Source organism: Oncorhynchus clarkii, chromosome 25, assembly GCF_045791955.1.
Source record: "Oncorhynchus clarkii lewisi isolate Uvic-CL-2024 chromosome 25, UVic_Ocla_1.0, whole genome shotgun sequence".
NCBI classification, from domain to species: domain Eukaryota; kingdom Metazoa; phylum Chordata; class Actinopteri; order Salmoniformes; family Salmonidae; genus Oncorhynchus; species Oncorhynchus clarkii.
Genome location: NC_092171.1, coordinates 3,682,477 through 3,703,246, shown reverse-complemented (window position 1 = coordinate 3,703,246; position 20,770 = coordinate 3,682,477). Strand labels below are relative to the sequence as shown.

At 40.7% G+C, this 20,770-nt stretch overlaps 1 protein-coding gene across 1 annotated transcript in view; it reads left to right on the top strand.

Moving 5' to 3' along the window:
- LOC139384000 (c-ros oncogene 1, receptor tyrosine kinase) overlaps positions 1 to 20,770 on the top strand; it is a 678,262-nt gene that overhangs the window by 607,475 nt on the left and 50,017 nt on the right. The window contains exons 12-14 of the mRNA XM_071128628.1: positions 7,899 to 8,064; positions 17,161 to 17,308; positions 19,724 to 19,834. Coding sequence (XP_070984729.1) covers positions 7,899 to 8,064; positions 17,161 to 17,308; positions 19,724 to 19,834 — 425 coding nt within the window. The remainder of the gene's footprint in view (positions 1 to 7,898; positions 8,065 to 17,160; positions 17,309 to 19,723; positions 19,835 to 20,770) is intronic.

The window sequence follows — 20,770 nt, the reverse complement described above, 5'->3', positions numbered from 1 at the left end:
TATGTTCATTTTCAAAATGGGTGACAATGTAAAACAGGACTGTTGTAGCATAATGACTTTGACTTTCACTTGGCACCTTGTGATTGATACACATAAATCAAATGAGTCTGAAGCAACTGCAAACACTAGCTGTGCTATATATCTTTCTTTACTTCCTAGTCCGTTCAAGCCTGGTTAAACCAGACAGAACACTCACTCACCATTGTTTCACTTCACATCAGTGAAACATAGCAAAATCAGTTTGAATGTCAGGCTGAATTCTACAAATTGAGGCACTCGACACCTTGAAACTGTCCCGGCTCCCTAGGCGCCGTTCCCATCGTTCCCCCAAATCAGGCTTTAGTGACTCAATCAGTGTTAAATCCAGTCACGTCCATCTGACAAAAGTAATCTCATGCTAATCTGGGCTGAAAATAACTCCCATTAGCAACAAATGCCTGGGATTACTTTGCAAATGAGGAGAAATGTTTGTCACCTGGCAAAGCGTGGCTGTCAGAAGAAAAAACTTGTACCTCCAAAACTGAAACTCTTCAGGAACTGGAAAAAAAATGCCATATTACCATTCACCAAAATACAAAGACAAAACTTCAGAATACATTTGGAACACATGTTCTTGGTCCGATTCATGACATTTTCAGAGTAGGGGAGACTAGGGGTAAAATGTTTTGTCTTTTACTCTGTTGCTCAGAGACCACTTGAACTATGCCAGTAATTTTTTAAACATACATCTGTCTCCTAATCATTCATATCATGTAAAGGTCTGTACATAAGACGGTCAGATCACAATATTTGATTTTAATCCAAAAAGTCTTAACTTCATGTTAGGAATTATCATATTATCATAGACATATGTATTGATTTTGCAAGAAATATAATTATGTCTATGTAAGTGGAACCGGTGCTGTACTGCACCACTGTAACTCTGCGTTGTGTGTGGTTGATTGAGACTATAGACATGGACTTTGGAGATCAGATAGTTTTAATCAAGCAGAATTCACACTCTGCATCCTGCATCTGCTTCCAAAAGTAAAGAAAACGTTTGGTGAGCACATCTGTTCTGTGAATCGTCGCCTCTTTCCCTCATAGTGCATCAAAATTATTTTTGAATACAAAAATGAGTACAGCCTCTCCTTATTATGCATCAACACATAACATATATTTTACATAGATAAAACCACATACCTGCATCCAAAAGAAAATAAAACATTTGTAGAGCACATATGTTCAGCGAATTGTCGCCTCTTTCTACAACAGATGCACAATATAAGGGACTGGGATCATTTGAGGAGCTAGCCATCGTTCACACATACAATAGCCTGCTAATACCTTAGCTAGCTATTAACCATATGTTGAATTCAGAATGTTGATATCATCCTAAAAAGTACAATTACATCTTAACAATACCATCCACTTATGAGTAACCTCTAAAAGTACAACATTATTCATGAACAACACACGGTGTGTATGACTTTGTGCTTAAAAGAATCAAACTTTTCTAAAGATGACAGAAAAAGCGGGCCTACCTCTCATAGTGCATCAAAATGATTTGAGCACGCAGGGCAAAACGTAAGTACACACTCCCCTACTCCCAGGATGCAGGCATGCATGATAACAAATCAACATGACATATTAATATATGAACCTAGGAAAATTCACACAGTACTTTAACAACTGTTACATAAGTAACCTATATTTACAGTAACACCACTGTTTGCGCATGGCCATTTGGTTCCTCTCAAAACATGTGAATAGTCTGATTGTGCCCAAATAATACCTGTTTACAACTTCCTTAGCACTCTACATGACACCAAGGCTATTTAAAGTTAGGTTTTGTGTAATGTAAAATTTCTACAATCATAAAGTTATTTTCAGAAATAGGCTGCTAGGCTCAGGTAAATTTAACATTTTAACACGTTACAATTGCCCCCAAACCAGCAGCCATGACAAAATCTCATGTGCCTCGCATGAGATAGTAATGAAATTCAATCATGTCAATGTTTAGCCCAAATATATTGACGAAAAGTATCCTATCCTAGTTTGAATTCTTGTACATCAATGCTCAGGACAGTATAAGAACATATACAGCAGTGGAAAAAAACTACTTTCACCCCTAGAAAAACAAACATTTGTCCATAAAACATGCAAATAGTGAGATACTGGGCTGACACTTTTCAAGCAGGGAGAGAACCCAAATGTTACCCGATTCAGGAAACTAGGCATATGTCGCAAGTCACGACTTTACAGGAGAGCCTTTTGAACGTTTTTGGCAGAACTGCCTTCTCGAACATGTGAACTTTCATGTGCCTTAATATCAAACTTGTATGTCATCTGTAATTATGAATACAATTGTTAAATTCCAAGCCTAGTTGGTTTAGCCACAGAAAAAGCCAGCAATCTTCCCGCTAGCTATGATAGGCTGAGTTAATGAGTGGGCTGGACATGCCGAGAGATGAGTTTGGTGCAGTGTAGCATCTTGTCTATAAAATGAGCTGCTCATAATACATAGGTAGTCCTTTCTACTGCAGTTTTTTTGAAAGATATAACGTTATCCATGGAGAACTGCAAATATGTTGCTACTGCTCTCAATAACATTGGTGCCCTGAGTTTATCAGGCGCTATCGATAAAGGTCAGTGGGAAAAAGCTGTGATGGACTACTTTTTTGGATGACAAATGCTGAAAATAACACATTTTGAAATCAGTGGATCACAACGGGCCAAACAAGCTGTGCAAACTAAACGGAAACACAGGATGTCTGATTATAGGGGTTGCAGTCATCCGTGAAGCTTTCATCCATGTATACAGGTAAGAATCTTGCTACAGATTCAGATATCATATGTTTCTAATTTAGTCAGAAAGTTGCTTTCATTGCAAGCTAAAGCTTGCTGTTAGCTGGCCAGCTGGAGTTCGATGGCTGGCTTGCTAACTAACATTAAACCTATGGTTATTTGGTTAACTTTAGATTGCTATGACAATCGGTTTGTATTGCTAGTAACGTTACTCTATGGATTTGGATTATAGTTCATTTTTTAGCTAGCTACTCTAATCCAACGGTCATACAGTCATCAAAAAGAGAGCTAGCACAAGCAAGCAAAGGCAGCAGCGCAGTCAACTACATGCACCATTTCTTCACCAACCACTGGAGTTAGGAAAACAGGTGTGGACCTGAATTGTGATAACTGCAGTGGCCAAAACAAGAACAAGTTTGTGCTCTGGTATTGTGCCTGGTGAACCATTCACAAGCTCCACCACAATCTGGAAATTCACATCGCAGGCCACTCCAAGTTTGTCCCCAACTGATGCTTTGGCCTCATCAAGCAGCACTTCAGAAAGACCAGAGTGAACACTTTGTCTAAGATTTCTGGTGTTGTGAAGGGCAGCACTGTGACGTGGGGTCAACATCCCACAGCTATTTGGACTGGAGGATGGTACGGTGCTAGTGGAAAGCTATGGCTGACAGCAACACCTGACTCTGTACTTCAGGCCCGCTGCCACAGATCAAGCAGCACCAGCACTTCAGGTAAAAAAATACTTTTCATTGTATGAGGTTATTCTTATCTAAACTTGGGAGGTGAATTGATGTTGTGCAAGGTTGTAATGTCTTCTGATTTTTTTTTATTCCCTGTTTTACAGCTTCGATGCTCTGGAGCCTGGTGTTGTCGTCACCAAGGAGCGTTCTGACTGTCGGGACCAGGTTTCAGCTGCTGCACTACGCTGACGTCCTTCCTCCCATAGATGGTCTGCCTGTAAAAGCACCACTTGGACTGGACACAGCTAGACAAACTATCTGTGGACTATGGACATCACATGCCCTGCACCAGAGTCAAGGACAGGACAGAAACAGGTTCTCCGAATATAGTGTAGTGGAAATTTCCTGTATTACCAAATCAGGAGAGCAAACCACACACAAGTCAGAGTTATCATAAAGTCCATCTTTAATTATATGAGCTCCATCACAACCCTGTGACTCTCAGATCAATTCAGTGTCTATAAATTAATTATCTGAGAGTGCTTACACATTGCAACTGAGATCCTTTATAGCAAAGACACACATAGCCAGACAGCATTGGCTATAAATTATCGTTCAGCTTTGTCTTCTAAAGTATGTTCTTATCTCGCTCTTGGTACCACTCAGGACCAAAAACAAAATCTCATCCACTAGCATATATCAAATACACCCCTCCTGGACAAGATCACAGAGACACAGTGAGTGGCACACAGACATTGTGGAGCCAAGAGATAATTGGTTCCCCCTCAATCATCCCTTCACATGGTTTAAAATATATGTTTACATATGAAGACAAGCTTGACCTCTCCCCTCTCTGCGGCCCAAGTAACTGAACCCAGGACAGAGAAAGGATAACTGAAAATGGCCACCATTATAGTACAACAAGATACATTCTAAACGAGAAGTACCTCACAAGCATATAATGAAAATAAAACATCTTATCTATGTTACCCAACTATTCTGATTCATCCCCAACAATAGATTCCCTTGTTCATGCGTGGTTTGGACGGAGCAGTCATCAGCACTATCTGCAGTGCCTCTATTCACGACTCTCTGCTATCACACGTTGCTACTACAATTATTTTTGTATCCTACTGTTCAGCCACTTTACCCCTGATTGTATGCATATACAGTGGGGCAAAAAAGTATTTAGTTGGCCACCAATTGTGCAAGTTCTCCCACTTAAAAAGATGAGAGAGCCCTATAATTTGTATCATAGGTACACTTCAACTATGACAGACAAAATGAGGAAAAAAATCCAGAAAATCACATTGTAGGATTTTTAATGAATTTATTTGCAAATGATGGTGGAAAATAAGTATTTGGTCACCTACAAACAAGCAAGATTTCTGGCTCTCACAGACCTGTAACATCTTATTTAAGAGGCTCCTCTGTCCTCCACTCGTTACCTGAATTAATGGCACCTGTTTGAACTTGTTATCAGTATAAAAGACACCTGTCCACAACCTCAAACAGTCACACTCCAAACTCCACTATGGCCAAGACCGAAGAGCTGTCAAAGGACACCAGAAACAAAATTGTAGACCTGCACCAGGCTGGGAAGACCGAATCTGCAATAGTTAAGCAGCTTGGTTTGAAGAAATCAACTGTGGGAGCAATTATTAGGAAATGGAAGACATACAAGACCACTGATAATCTCCCTCGTTCTGGGGCTCCACGCAAGATCTCACCCCGTGGGTTCAAAATGATCACAAGAACGGTGAGCAAAAATCCCAGAACCAGACGGGGGGACTTAGTGAATGACCTGCAGAGAGCTGGGACCAAAGTAACAAAGCCTACCATCAGTAACACACTACGCCGCCAGGGACTCAAATCCTGCAGTGCCAGACGTGTCCCCCTTCTTAAGCCAGTACATGTCCAGGCCCGTCTGAAGTTTGCTAGAGAGCATTTGGATGATCCAGAAGAAGATTGGGAGAATGTCATATGGTCAGATGAAACCAAAATATAACTTTTTGGTAAAAACTCAACTCGTCGTGTTTGGAGGACAAAGAATGCTGAGTTGCATCCAAAGAACACCATACCTACTGTGAAGCATGGGGGTAGAAACATCATGCTTTGGGGCTGTTTTTCTGCAAAGGGACCAGGAAGACTGATCCGTGTAAAGGAAAGAATGGATGGGGCCATGTATCGTGAGATTTTGAGTGAAAACCTCCTTCCATCAGCAAGGGCATTGAAGATGAAACGTGGCTGGGTCCCAAAGCATGACAATGATCCCAAACACACTGCCCGGGCAACGGAGGAGTGGCTTCGTATGAAGCATTTCAAGGTCCTGGAGTGGCCTAGCCAGTCTCCAGATCTCAACCCCATAGAAAATCTTTGGAGGGAGTTGAAAGTCCGTGTTGCCCAGCAACAGCCCAAAACATCACTGCTCTAGAGGAGATCTGCATGGAGGAATGGGCCAAAATAGCAGCAACAGTGTGTGGAAACCTTGAGAAGACTTACAGAAAACGTTTGACCTCTGTCATTGCCAACAAAGGGTATATAACAAACTATTGAGATAAACTTTTGTTATTGACCAATACTTATTTTCCACCATAATTTGCAAATTAATTCATAAAAAATCCTACAATGTGATTTTCTGGATTTTTTTTTTCATTTTGTCTGTCATAGTTGAAGTGAAAATTACAGGCCTCTCATCTTTTTAAGTGGGAGAACTTGCACAATTGGTGGCTGACTAAATACTTTTTTGCCCCACTGTAACTACATTGTCTATCACTGATATCGTTATTGATATTGTCCTTGTATATTTTATTTAAATTTACACAATCTATTTCTGATGTTGCTACTGTGCAAGTAACCATTTGGCTGTACCGTTTACACCTTCTGTAGAGACCATCCACTTAGCAAGTCTTAGCAAAATATTGATATTTAAAATTAATATTGATTTGTGGTCGTAACATGATTTTGTGACATACCACAACAATATCATGTGACCGTATCAAGTGTCCACCCCATAAATGTATGGCACATCACTCAGATTTCAACTCAGGTTGCATGGCCTTAACTTATGTATGGAATACTATGTGAAAGTGTGTGTGTAACAGTATTTAAACTATGCTAATGTGCTGGTGTGAAGGCAGTGGTGTAAAGTACTTAAGTAAAAATATTTGTATTTGTAGCTTTTTGGCCATCAAGATAAATGCTATGTCTGGCGCAAACCCAACACCGCTCATGACCCCATGAATACCGTCCCCACAGTGAAGCATGGTGGTGAGAGCATCATGCTGAGTGAACGTTTTTCATCAGCAGGGACTGGGAAACTGGTCAGAATTGAAGCAATGATGGATGGCGCTAAATACAGAGAAATTCTTGAGGGAAACCTGTTTCGGTCTTCCAGAGATTTGAGACTGGGACAGACTGTTCCAGCAGGACAATGACCCTAAGCATAATGCTAAAGCAACACTCAAGTGGTTTATGGGGAAACATTTAAATGTGTTGGAATGGCCTAGACAACGCCCGGACATCATCCAAATTGACAATCTATGGTATGACTTAAGGATTGATGTACACCAGCGGAATCCAACCAACTCGAAGGAGCTGTAGCAGTTTTGCCTTGAAGAATGGGCGAAAATCCCAGTGGCTAGATGTGCCAAGATTATAGAGACATACCTCAATTGCGGCTGTAATTGCTGCAAAACGTGGCTCTGCAAAGTATTGACTTTGGGGGGGGGGGGGGGGGTGAATAGTTATGCATGCTCAAGTTCAGTTTTTTTTGTATTCTTGCTTGTTTCACAATAAAAAAAGTATGTTGCATCTTCAAGATGGTAGGCATATTGTGTAAATCAAATAATACAACCCCCCCCAAAACAAAATCTATTTTAATTCCAGGTTGTAAGGCAACAAAATAGGAAAAATGCCAAGGGATGTGAATACTTTCGCAAGCCACTGTACTTTTTTTGCAGACATTTAATGACACCGGCCATATTCAACAGGTGTTGCGCGTTCATGAATTCCTCAATTTTTCTGTACTCTGTCACACTCCGACGAGAGTAAAAATCATGTCAAAAAAGAAATTGACAAAAAGTGAATGTATAGTTTGGAAGTTTTCTTTGGACAGAGACAATAGCATTGAAATGTCTTACTGCAGTGAAACATGATGAAGATGCTTATTTCATTAATGCCATGAATAATCAGGACTCAGACAAGCAGGATGCATAATTATTTCTGCCTTTTCAGTGTGTTGGGGTTTGATGATGTGATAGTATAGAGCATTGGAGGGGCTTGCTGAAGTGAAATAAAACAAATGTGATGAGTTTCAACAGTGTGTATGTGTGTGCGAGTGTGAGAGTGCGTGTGTGTGCAAAATGTGTTCATGTGTGTGTACGTGTCCATACGCAAATGTTGATGTATGTGTAACAATGTGTTTTACAGCAACGAAATGGGCCTTTCACACTTGTGGGGCAGTTGGTTCAGAGGGGCCCACCCCAACCCAGTGTACCAGCTCCTATCGGAACAGCAATGTCAATGTTAATGTGGCAACCAGAAGCCCATTCAAAGGCATCCAAATCTGGAGGGTACCGGAGACTGGCATCTACAGGTAAGACAACCGCTGACATTCTTAATAATAATACATTGTGTATTACAGTATGTATTACAGAACCATACAGTATGGTTCAAAAGTTTGGGGTCAGACAGAAATGTCCTTGACTAATGATGTGTGTGTTCCTTGTTCTTCATGATGCTCTCTGCGCTTTTAACGGACCTCTGAGACTATCACAGTGCAGGTGCATTTATACGGAGACTTGATTACACACAGGTGGATTGTATTTATCATCATTAGTCATTTAGGTCAACATTGGATCATTCAGAGATCCTCACTGAACTTCTGGAGAGAGTTTGCTGCATTGAAAGTAAAGGGGCTGAATAATTTTGCACGCCCAATTTTTCAGTTTTTGATTTGTTAAAAAAGTTTGAAATATCCAATAAATGTTGTTCCACTTCATGATTGTGTCCCACTTGTTGTTGATTCTTCACAAAAAAATACAGTTTTATATCTTTATGTTTGATGCCTGAAATTTTGTCAAAAGGTCGCAAAGTTCAAGGGGGCCGAATACTTTGGCAAGGCACTGTATCTACATAGGCGTACAGAGTCCCATTATCAGCAATCATCACTCCTGTGTTCCAATGCCACGTTCTGTTAGCTAATCCAAGTTTATCATTTTAAAAGGCTAATTGATCATTAGAAAACCCTTTTGCAATTATGTTAGCACAGCTGAAAACTGATTAAAGAACCAATAAAACTGTCCATCTTTAGACTAGTTGAGTATCTGGAGCATCAGCATTTCTGGGTTCGATTACAGGCTCAAAATGGCCAGAAACAAATAACTTTCTTCTGATACTCGTCAGTCTATTCTTGTTCTGAGAAATAAAGGCTATTCCATGTGAGAAATTTCCAAGAAACTGAACATCTCGTTCAATGCTGTGTTGTACTCACGTCACAGAACAGCACAAACTGGCCCTAACCAGAATTGAAAGAGGAGTGGGAGGCCCCGGGGGAACAACTGAGCAAGAAGGCAAATACATTAGAGTGTCTAGCTTGAGAAACAGATGCCTCACAAATCCTCAACTGGCAGCATCATTAAATAGTACACGCAAAACATCAGTCTCAACGTCAACAGTGAAGAGGCAACTCCGGATTGCTGGCCTTCTAATCAATTGTTTTGTGACAAGGTAGGGGTGGTATACAGAAGATAGCCCTATTTGGTAAAATACAAAGTCCATATTATGGCAAGAAGAGCTCAAATAAGCAAAGAGAATTGACAGTCCATCATTACTTGAAGACATGTAGGTCAGTCAATCCGGAAAATTTCAAGAACTTTGAAAGTTTCTTCAAGTGCAGTCGCAAAAACCATCAAACGCTATTATGAAACTCACTCTCATGAGGACCGACACAGGAAAGGAAGAATCAGAGTTACCTCTGCTGCAGAGGATAAGTTCATTTGAGTTACCAGCCTCAGAAATTGCAGCCCAAGTAAATGCTTCACAGAGTTCAAGTAACAGACACATCTTAACAGCAACTGTTCAGAGGAGCAAAGAAACCACTTCTAAAAGGACACCAATAAGAAGAAGAGACTTGCTTGGGCCGTGAAACACAATCAATGGACATTAGACCGGTGGAAATCTGTCCTTTGGTCTGATGAGTCCATATTGGCGATTTTTGGTTCAAGCCTCCGTTTCTTTGTGAGACACAGAGTAAGGGAGCAGATGATCTCCGCATGTGTGGTTCCCACCGTGAAAAACGGAGGAGGAGATGTGATGGTGTGGAGGTGCTTTGCTGTTGACACTGTCTGTGATTTATTTTGAGTTCAATGCACATTTAACCAGCATGGCTAGCACCGAATTATGCCGTGATATGCCATCCCATTTGGTTTGCACTTAGTGGGACTAATATTTGTTTTTCTACTGCACAATGATCCAACACACCTCCAGGCTGTGAAGGGCTCTTTGACCAAGAAGGAGAGTGATGGAGTGCTGCATCAGATGACCTGGCCTCTACAATCATCCAACCTCAACCCAATTGGGATGGTTTGGGATGAGTTGGACCGCAGAGTGAAGGAAAAGCAGACAGCAGGGGCTCAGCATATGTGGGAACTCTTCAAGACTGTTGGAAAAGCATTCCAGGTGAAGCTGTTTTGAGAATGCCAAGAATGTGCAAAGCTGTCATCAAAGGCAAAGGGCAAACTTTGAAGAACACTTTCTTTGAACACTTTTATGGTTACTGCATGATTCCATATATGTTATTTCATAGTTTTGATGTCTTCACAATTATTCTACAATGTAGAAAATAGTCAAAATAAAAAGAAAAACTTAAATGATTAGGTGTGTCTAAACGTTGACTGATAATATATGTAATGTGGTGACAGGTAGCCTAGCGGATAGAGCGTTGGACTAGTAACCGAAAGGTTGCAAGATCGAATCCACGAGCTGACAACTTAAAAATCTGTCGTTCTGCCCCTGATCAAGGCCATCATTGAAATTAGTCGTGGCCAAAAGTTTTGAGAATGACACAAGTATTAATTTCCACAAAGTTTGCTGCTTCACTGTCTTTAGATATTTGTCAGATGTTACTATGGAATACTGAAGTATAATTACAAGCATTTCATAAGTGTCAAAGAATCAATATTTGCAGTGTTGACCCTTCTTTTTCAAGACCTCTGCAATCCGTCCTGCCATGCTGTCAATTAACTTCTGGGCCATGTCCTGACTGATGGCAGCCCATTATTGCATAATCAACGCTTGCAGTTTGTCAGAATTTGTGGGTTTTTGTTTGTCCACCCGCCTAATGAGGATTGACCACAAGTTCTCAATGGGATTAAGGTCTGGGGAGTTTCCTGGCCATTGACCCAAAATATCAATGTTTTGTTCCTCAAGCCACTTTTGCATTATGGCAAGGTGCTCCATCATGCTGGAAAAGGCCTTGTTTGTCGCCAAACTGTTCCTGGATTTTTGAAAGAAGTTGTATTCGGAGGATGTGTTGGTACCATTCTTTATTCATCGCTGTGTTCTTAGGCAAAATTGTGAGTGAGCCCACTCCCTTGGCTGAGAAGCAATCCATCACATAAATGGTCTCAGGATGCTTTACTGTTGGCATGACACAGGAATAATGGTATCACTCACCTTGTCTTCTCCGGACAAGCTTTTTTCCGGATGCCCCAAACAATCGAAAGGGGATTCATCAGAGAAAATGACTTTACCCCAGTGCTCAGCAGTCCAATCCCTGTACCTTTTGCAGAACATAAGTCTGTCCCTGATGTTTTTCCTGTAGAGAAGTGGCTTCTTTTCTGCCCTTCTTGACACGAGGCCATCCTCCAAAAGCCTTAGCCTCACTGTGCATGCAGATGCACTCACACCTGCCTGCTGCCATTCCTGAGCAAGCTCTGTACGTGTGGTGCCCCGATCCCACAGAATAATCAACTTTAGGAAACGGTCCTGGCACTTGCTGGAATTTCTTGAGCGCCCTGAAGCCTTCTTCACAACAATTGAACCACTCTCCTTGAAGTTCTTGATGATACGATAAATGGTTGATTTAGGTGCAATCTTACTGGCAGCAATATCCTTGCCTGTCAAGCCCTTTTCGTGCATTGCAATGATGACGGCACGTGTTTCCTTGCAGGTAACCATGTTTGACAGAGGAAGAACAATGATTCCAAGCACCACCCTCCTTTTGAAGCTTCCAGTCTGTTATTCGAACTCAATCAGCATGACAGAGTGATCTCCAGCCTTGTCCTCATGAACACTCACACCTGTGTTAAAACTTCTTAAGGCTAGGGGGTGGTATTTTCAAGTCCGGATGAAAAGCGTGCCCAAAGTAAACTGCCTGCTACTCAGGCCCAGAAGCTAGGATATGCATATTATTAGTAGATTTGGATAGAAAACACTCTGACGTTTGATGATGTCTGTGAGTATAACAGAATTTATCTGGCAGGCGAAACCCCAAGGACAAGCCATCCAGGAAATTGTATTTTTGAGGTCACTCTCTATTCAATGGGTTTTCTATGGGGATCTGGATTTCTAAGGCACTTGCTTGCAGTTCCTATCGCTTCCACTAGATGTAAACAGTCTTTAGAAATTGTTTGATGTTTTTCCTTTGAGAAATGAAGAAGTAGGGCAGTTCACAACGAGGGTCGAGTGAAAGCACACTCCACTTTGTTTTCATAAAGTATTGAACACAGTTTATCCCGTCTTAAATTTTATCGATTATTTACGTAAAAAAACACCTAAAGTTGAATTAGGAAAGTTGTTTGAAATGTTTGGAGCAAGTTTACAGGTAACTTACTAGATATTTTGTAGTCATGTTGCGGGAGTTGGAACCGGTGTTTTTCTGGATCAAACACGCCAAATAAATTGACATTTTGGATACATAACGATGGAATTTATCGAACAAAAGGACCGTTTGTGATGTTTATGGGACATTTTGGAGTGCCAATAAAATAAGATCTTCAAAGGTAATGCATGAATTTTATTGTTATTTCTGAGTTTTGTGTCGCGCCCGGTGGGTTGAAATATGTATGTCATGTGTTTGTTTGGTGGGGTGCTATCCTCAGATAATCACATGGTTTACTTTCGCCGTAAAGCCTTTTTGAAATCTGACATGTTGGCTGGATTAACAACAAGAGTCGCTTTAATTTGGTGTATTGCATGTGTGATTTCATTAAAGTTTAATATTTCTAGTAATTTAATTTGAATTTGGCACCCTGCCATTTCACCGGATGTTGTCAAATCGATCCCGTTACCGGGATTTGATCCCTGAGAATTTACGAGAGAATCCCTGACATGATGTCAGCTGGTCCTTTTGTGGCAGGGCTGAAATGCAGTGGAAATGTTTTTGGGGGAATTCAGTTAATTTGCATGGCAAAGAGGGACTTTGCAATGAATTGCAATTCTTCAAGATCACTCTTAATAACATTCTGGAGTATTTGCAAATTGCCATTACAAACTGAGGCAGCAGACTTTGTGAAAATGAATATTTGTGTCATTCTCAAAACTTTTGGCCACGACTGTAAGAATTTGTTCTTTACTGACTTGCCTAGTTAAGTAAAGGTAAACTAAATAAAAAAATGCGTTGTCATATATAATGTAATTTTAACTTTTTATGGCTGCAGGGGCAGTATTGAGTAGCTTGGATGAAAAGGTGCCCATTTTAAATGGCCAGCTCCTCAGTCTCAGTTGCTATTATATGTATATTATTATTAGTATTGGATAGAAAACACTCTAAAGTTTCCAAAACTGTCAAAATATTGTCTGTGAGTATAACAGAACTGATATTGCAGCCGAAACCCTGAGGAAAATCAAAACAGGAAGTGGCTTCTATTTTGAAAACTCCATGTTCCATAGCCTCCCTTTGCTGGATTTAAAGGGATATGAAACAGATTCCTTTTCCTATCGCTTCCTCAAGGTCTTCAGACATAGTTTCAGGTTTTTATTTTTGAAAAATTAGTCAGAAAAATAACATTGCGTCAAGTGGTCACATGAGTTTTGCTCGCGCAACAGAATTTGGACAGTCACTGTTTTCCCCTCTCCTACTGTGAAAGACATTTGCGGTTGATATATTATCAATTATATATTTTAAAAACAACCTGAGGCTTGATTATAAAATGTTTGAAATGTTTCTGTGGACATTATGGAAACTATTTGGAATTTTCGTCTGCGTTGTCGTGACCGCTCTTTCCTGTGGATTTCTGAACATAACGCAACAAACAAACAGAGGTTTGTTTTGGATCTAAAAATAATCTTTATGGAACAAAAGGAACATTTGTTGTGTAACTGGGAGTCTCATGAGTGAAAACATCCGAAGATCATCAAAGGTAAACGATACATTTGATTGCTTTTCTGATTTTCGTGACCGAGCTACCTGAATGCTAAGTGTACTTAATGTTTTATCGTGCGATCAATAAACTTACACAAACGCTTGGATTGCTTTCACTGTAAAGCATAATTTCAAAATCTGACACGACAGGTGGATTAACAAAAGGCTAAACTGTGTTTTCCTATATTGCACTTGTGATTTCATGAATATAAATATTTATAGTAATATTTATTGTATGTGGCGCTATGCTATTCAGCGGTTGTTGATGACACTTATCCCGATATCGGGATTGCAGCCATAACAAGTTTTAAAGACTAATAGGCTGGTGGAACCGTTCATAGAGCTTTCTAGGAAAAACCCTCCAATGATGAAAGGTTTCTCAGTAGAACCCATCATTGAGGGTTCCAGGTAAAACTATAGAGGATAAAATTGTTCTTGGTAGAACCATATACTGTGGTTTCTATGAAGAACCCTACATAGAGGGTTCTAGGTACAACCCTCTGCAAAGGGTTCTACCTAGAAACAAAATGTGCCCCTATGGCAGGTGTGCCAAACTCATTCCATGGAGGGCCTAGTGTCTAAGGGTTTTTGTTTTTTCCTTTCAATTAAGACATAGACAAACAGGTGATGGGATATCTTTACTAATTAGTTACTTTATTTCATCAATCAAGTATAACAGAGGATCGAGAAGACACTCAGCCCTCTGTGGAATGAGCTTTACACGTGCCCTATGGGGACAAATTGAAAAACCCTATATGGTTCTACTAATTTCTAAGTGTAGTGTGAAGACAACCAATGGTTGATTTGATATTTTGCTCTGTTTCAGAAGCCTTGTAGTGCACTATACCACCTGTGTGTAACACCTTATGAATGTATTTACATTTGCATTTGAGATTTTGTTATTATAACAAGCCTTAAAGGTGCAATCAGTAGGAATCTATCCACCATTACCTGTTTGCTAAAATGTATATTTGCCGTTTGTGACAAAACAAGCCATGTTAAGTGTAGAGAATGATTTTACGATCTAAACTGCTATTAAATATATTTTCGAAAACCAAAATATTGTATTTTCAACTGTTTGAAACTGATGTACAAAATTGAAAGTATTTGAATATGTATTTATTATGGATCCCCGTTAGCTGCTGCCAAAGAAGCAGCTACTCTTCATGGGGTCTAGCAAAATTAAGGCAATTTACAAAATTTTAAGACATTACAATACATTCATAGATTTCACAACACACTGTGTGCCCTCAGGCCCCTACTCCACCACTACCACATATTTACAATACTAAATCCGTGTGTGTGTGTGTGTGTGTGTGTGTGTGTGTGTCTGTACCAATGTTTGCGTTGCTTCACAGGTGTTTTTTTTTATGTTTTATAAATCTAATTTTACTGCTTGCGTTAGTTACTTGATGTGGAATAGAATTACATGGCTCTATGTAGTACTGTGTGTCTCCCATAGACTGTTCTGGACTTGGGGACTGTGAAGAGACCTCTTATGGGGTCTTGTGGGGTATGCATGGGTGCTCGAGCTGTGTGCCAGTAGTTTAGACAGACAGCTTGGTGCATTCAACATGTCAATACCTCTCATAAATAAAAGTAGTGATGAAGTCAATCTCTCCTCCACTTTCAGCCAGGAGAGATTGACATAAATATTATTAATATTAGCTCTCTGTGTACATCTAAGGTCCAGCCGTGCTGCCCTGTTCTGAGCAGCAAAAAAGTCATTTTTTGCGGCACTTGACCACACGACTTTGTCAAGGTGCGACGAAACTAGGGCCTGTAGGACCTGCCTCATTGATAGTGATGTTAAGAAGGTAGAGCATCACTTTATTATAAACAGACTTCACCCCATTTTAGCTACTACATTTTAGCTACTACTGCATCAATATGTTTTGACCATGACAGTTTACAATCTAGTGTTACTCCAAGCAGTTTTGTCATCTCAACTTGCTCAATTTCCACATGATTTATTTCAAGATTTATTTCAAGATTAAATTGAGGTTTAGTTCCAAATACAATGCTTTTAGTTTTAGAAATATTTAGGGCTAACTTATTCCTTGCAACCCACTCTGAAACCAACTGCAGCTCTTTGTTGAGTGTTGCAGTCATTTCAGTTGCTGTAGTAGCTGATGTGTATCGTGTTGAGTCATCCGCGGACAGAGAAACTCTGGCTTTACTCAGTCAGTAGCATGTCATTAGTAAAGATTGAAAAAAGCAAGGGGCCTAAACAGCTACCCTGGGGAATTACTGATTCTAACTGGATTATATTTGATAGACTTCCATTAAAGAACACCCTCTGTGTTCTGTTAGACAAGTAACTCTTTATCCACATTATAGCAGGGGGGGTGTAAAGCCATAACACATACATTTTTCCAGCAGCAGGCAATGATCAATAATGTCAAAAGCTGCACTGAAGTCTAACAAGACAGCCCCCACAATCATTTTATAATCAATTTCTCTCAGCCAATCATCAGTCATTTGTGTAAGTGCTGTGCTTGTTGAGTGTCCTTCCCTATAAGCGTGCTGGAATTCTGTTGTCAATTTGTTTACTGTGAAATAGCATTGGATCTGGTCAAACACAATTTTTTCCAGAAGTTTACTAAGGGTTGATAACTGGCTGATTGGTCGGCTTTTTGAGCCAGTAAGGGGGTCTATACTGTTCTTGGGTAGCGGAATGACTTTAGCTACCCTCCAGGCCTGAGAGCACACGCTCTAGTAAGCTTAAATTGAAGATGTGGCAATATGATCTGCTATTATCCTCAGTAATTTTCCATTGAGATTATCAGACCCCGGTGGCTTGTCATTGTTGATAGACAACAATAATTTCTTTACCTCTTCCACATTGACTTTACAGAATTCAAAGTACAATCTTGTCTTTCATAATTTGGTCCAATATACTTGGATGTGTAGTGTCAGCGTTTGTTGCTGGCATGTCATCCCTAAGTTTGCTTATCTTGCCAATGGAAAGGGCATTAAAGTAGTTTGCAATATCAGTGATGAATGAATGAATCTGATTCAATGAAGGAAGGAGCCGAGTTGTATTTTTAATTTTAAAGACACAAAACCGAAACATAAGGACTGGAAGCATAGAAATAGTGCACATAGAACGGATCTACTGCTTATCAGTTTTGCTTTCAATGTGGATGACACATATTTAACTCACATTTCTATGTGAATTTGGTCGGGTCGCCCACAAAGTTACATATCAGACCTTTAAGTTAAAGCAAATGTGATAAATGCATTTAAAATGCCTTATGTACAGCTGGTTCATACAAAGTAGTAATACCAAAGTCATGCCTTTCTGTTTGTGTATTTCCAAAACAGGATCACAGCTTGTGGGGCGGCTGGCGGTCGCAGTGTATTGGCCATGACCAAGTCACATGGTGTCCAACTCACAGCGGACTTCCTGCTTCAGAAGGGCGAGTTGCTTTATTTCCTGGTGGGCCAAAAGGGAGAGGACGCTTGCCCCAATGTGAGTACCAACTTCCCAAAAGCTCTGAATACATGTCAAGGCTCAATATTTTAACAATTATGCCTCATCCCAAATTGACCCCTAGCCAGGCACTTGGATCTAAGTGGACTGTGTAAATCTAACCTTTTTATTTAACTATGCAAGTCAGTTAAGAACAAATTCTTATTTAGAATGAAGGCCTAGATCGGACAAGCCCAGACGACGCTGGGCCAATTGTGCACCGCCCCATGGGACACCCAATCACTGCCGGATGTGATACAGCCTGGATTCAAACCAGGGACTGTAGTGACACCTCTTGCACTGAGATGCAGTGCTTTAGACCGCTGCGCCACTAAGGAGCCCTATCTAAGATGACTGTATCTAAGAAGGGTCTGATAACTTGGAAAAAAACAAATACACTGAAGACAAACCCAGGTTATACCAGGGTTCTTAGGCCAGGGGGGCTATAGTAATGCTTTATTTTTCTTTCTAATTAACCAGGTGGAATCATTGCTTCATCACTTACACCTATACGCAATCCTGTCAGTTATTCACAAGTGCATAAGTAGCCTATTATAGCTCAATCCAAACTGTAATGTTGAAGTCTCAGGGATATGGCAAAAGAAGAACGTCCTCAAAACTGCTTTGACATTTCCACTGTAAACATTGTTGGATTGAATTGACTCTCATTAGGAATGTGAGAAATGGAAAATAATTATTAACGTTTAAACAGCATTTTTATCCGTTTTCTGTTGAAATTATAACACAAATTCATACAATTCCACGTGAATTCACAATGCAGCCGCACTGCTTCCAGTAACAGTTTAGGTCTCACCACATTTTCAATTTGTCACATCCCTAGGTGAGAGTCTCAGTCCAACAATGGAAATGGCAAGACGCTTGATTTAACTTCTCAAAGTATTGCCATACAGGACTTCGCTGCTGTCGCTTGCCTTTCTCTACCATTTTCTCAAATGTGGATGAGGATGACGTAGTGGTGGAGAGTCGACTCCAAAATAATTGATTCCTCGACTCCTTGCATATCGACTCCCGGTGTTGACTCCCATTTCTAAGTGTCAAGATTAAATTCTGCTACGAATCGACTCAAGTCCTAAAATTCAGTATTTTTGGAAAGGAGACTAATTAGTTGCAGTACTTTGGAGAACACAAACGCTTATCTTTCAAAGCGAGAGAGCTTGACAGGAACGGAGGGAGAGGGGAGGGGCACAATATAAAGTCAGGTCTGCCTCCAGGCAGACAGTCAGAACCGTGCACTAGGCCTATCTAAAATAAACATTGTTTTTCGTTTAGGTATGATTTCTTAACATCAAGAATCCCAATTTTGTTTAAACGTTTACACCCCTACTCTCAGCCCATTATTTTGTTTTTGGCCTCATCCCAGAGTTGTCTTATACTTTGGAGTTCTCAGTCAGGAATCATTTGGAAAATGGAACAAAATATCTTGGAGAAAAATGTTGAAATGAAAAGCTGAGAGGTGGCCCAGATGCATTTGGAGTCACTTGAGGTCTATAATTCTATCAGGTCTATAATCCTGAAGGGAGTAGATGCTCTCAAAGGGGGCTTTAAAAACTGATTAGTTGAGTGCCGGTGTGTTCTATGTTTCTCACAGCCTCCCCTCTGTAGAAGTATTAATATCCTTTTAGGCTTTTACACACACACACACACACACACACACACACACACACACACACACACACACACACACACACACACACACACACACACACACACACACACACACACAAAAGCGACAGCCAGAGGTGGGAGGGTGTCGGTTAGGGCAGGAGGGAGGGTGGTAATTCTGTGTGAAATTGAGCTCTGGCAATCCACGGCCTCCCATGGGGCACTGGCCAAGGTCGGAATCCATTGCCCCCTCTCCTCCTGCAGCTGTCAATCAAACTCCTTATTGGCCCCTCCCTCTCCAGCTCTGGCTGTAGGAGCCTGAAGTCCAGATTTATGAAAGTGTCGTGGTTGGAAGGAAGAGGACTGACTGTTTGGTTACTATTACCTGTCATCAGCACCGCAGGTCGTTTGGCTCTCGATAAATCTCTCATTTGTTACAATAGCCCAAGGCAGTGATGGGTAGATTGGGTAGAATAAAACATTAGGTGTAGTACTCCTATGCTCTTGGACACTTGCTCCTATGCTCTTGGACACTCTTGGACACTTGTTTTGCATGACAATGACTGTAGAGTTTGTCAAGACAGCTCAAACAGATCTGGGAATAGGCTAGTAAAGGCCCAATCCTACCTACAGATATGAGCTTGGAACTTGACTAGCAGACATCTTCCATTGATATCAATGCATGATTTGTGAGGAAGTCTGGATTATACAGATGTACAGTGTCTCAAATGTGTTATTTTTCCCCTGAATAAAGAAACTCAGGTATCACTCTCTCCCAATTCTCATTGGTAGACCAACGGGACACTGAACAAGATCTGTGTAGAGCAGACACCATTGGACAAGAAGACACAGGTCAAAGGGGGCGGGGGCGGAGGAGGAGGAGGAGCCACCTATGTGTTCAAGGTAAGGAGAAAAGGCTTCAACTGTCAGATGTGAAGGATGGAAGTAATGGAAATAAAAGAGTCTGGAAAGGATTAGGGCTGTTGCGGTGACTGCATTACCGCCACTCTGACAGTCCTGAGTCATGGCCACAGTCAAATTCCACTTCACTATTGAGTCACAGTAATCTCCTCCTATGCACTCAGTACATGATTGGCACTGTTGCGTTGGTAGTGCCCAACTCACTAACAACCGCTAATGGTCTGGTACTCAGCTCTCTATTGTCCCTCTAATCACTCTGACATCAACGCAAATGCAATCGAAAATCACATCAAACACTTATCATCAAAAGAGTAGTCCTACCATGCTTTTAAAACTCACCGTTACAGGCTGACCAAACCGGACGCACGTGTGCGCCATCGCGCACATATTGATTTTGTACTCCCATACCAGACACGATCAGGACACGCAGGTTGAAATATCAGAACAATCTCTGCACCAATGATATTAATTTGGGGACAGGTTGAAAAGCATTAAATATTTATGGCAATTTAGCTAGCCGGCTTGCTGTTGCTAGCTCATTTGTCCTGGGATATAAACATTGGGTTGTTATTTTACCTGAAATGAACAAGGTCTCTACTCCGACAACTAATCCACAGGTAAAAGGGTAAACCGAATTCCTTTCTCGTCATCTCTCTTCCTTCCTCAGGCTTTCTTTTTTTCTTCTTTGGACTTTATATGGCGGTTGGCAACCCATTTTACGGTGCATTCTACATTGTTGAATAATAGTGAAGACATCATAACTATAAAATAACACATATGGAATCAGTTAAGAATAAATTATTATTTACAAGGACAGCCTTCTTCCCCGTCGGGGAATTGAACCACGGTCTCCCAAGTGCCCACGCACGACACAGGGATTCTTTAGCTAAATAGCCCAGCACTGTAGCCTACTTCCAA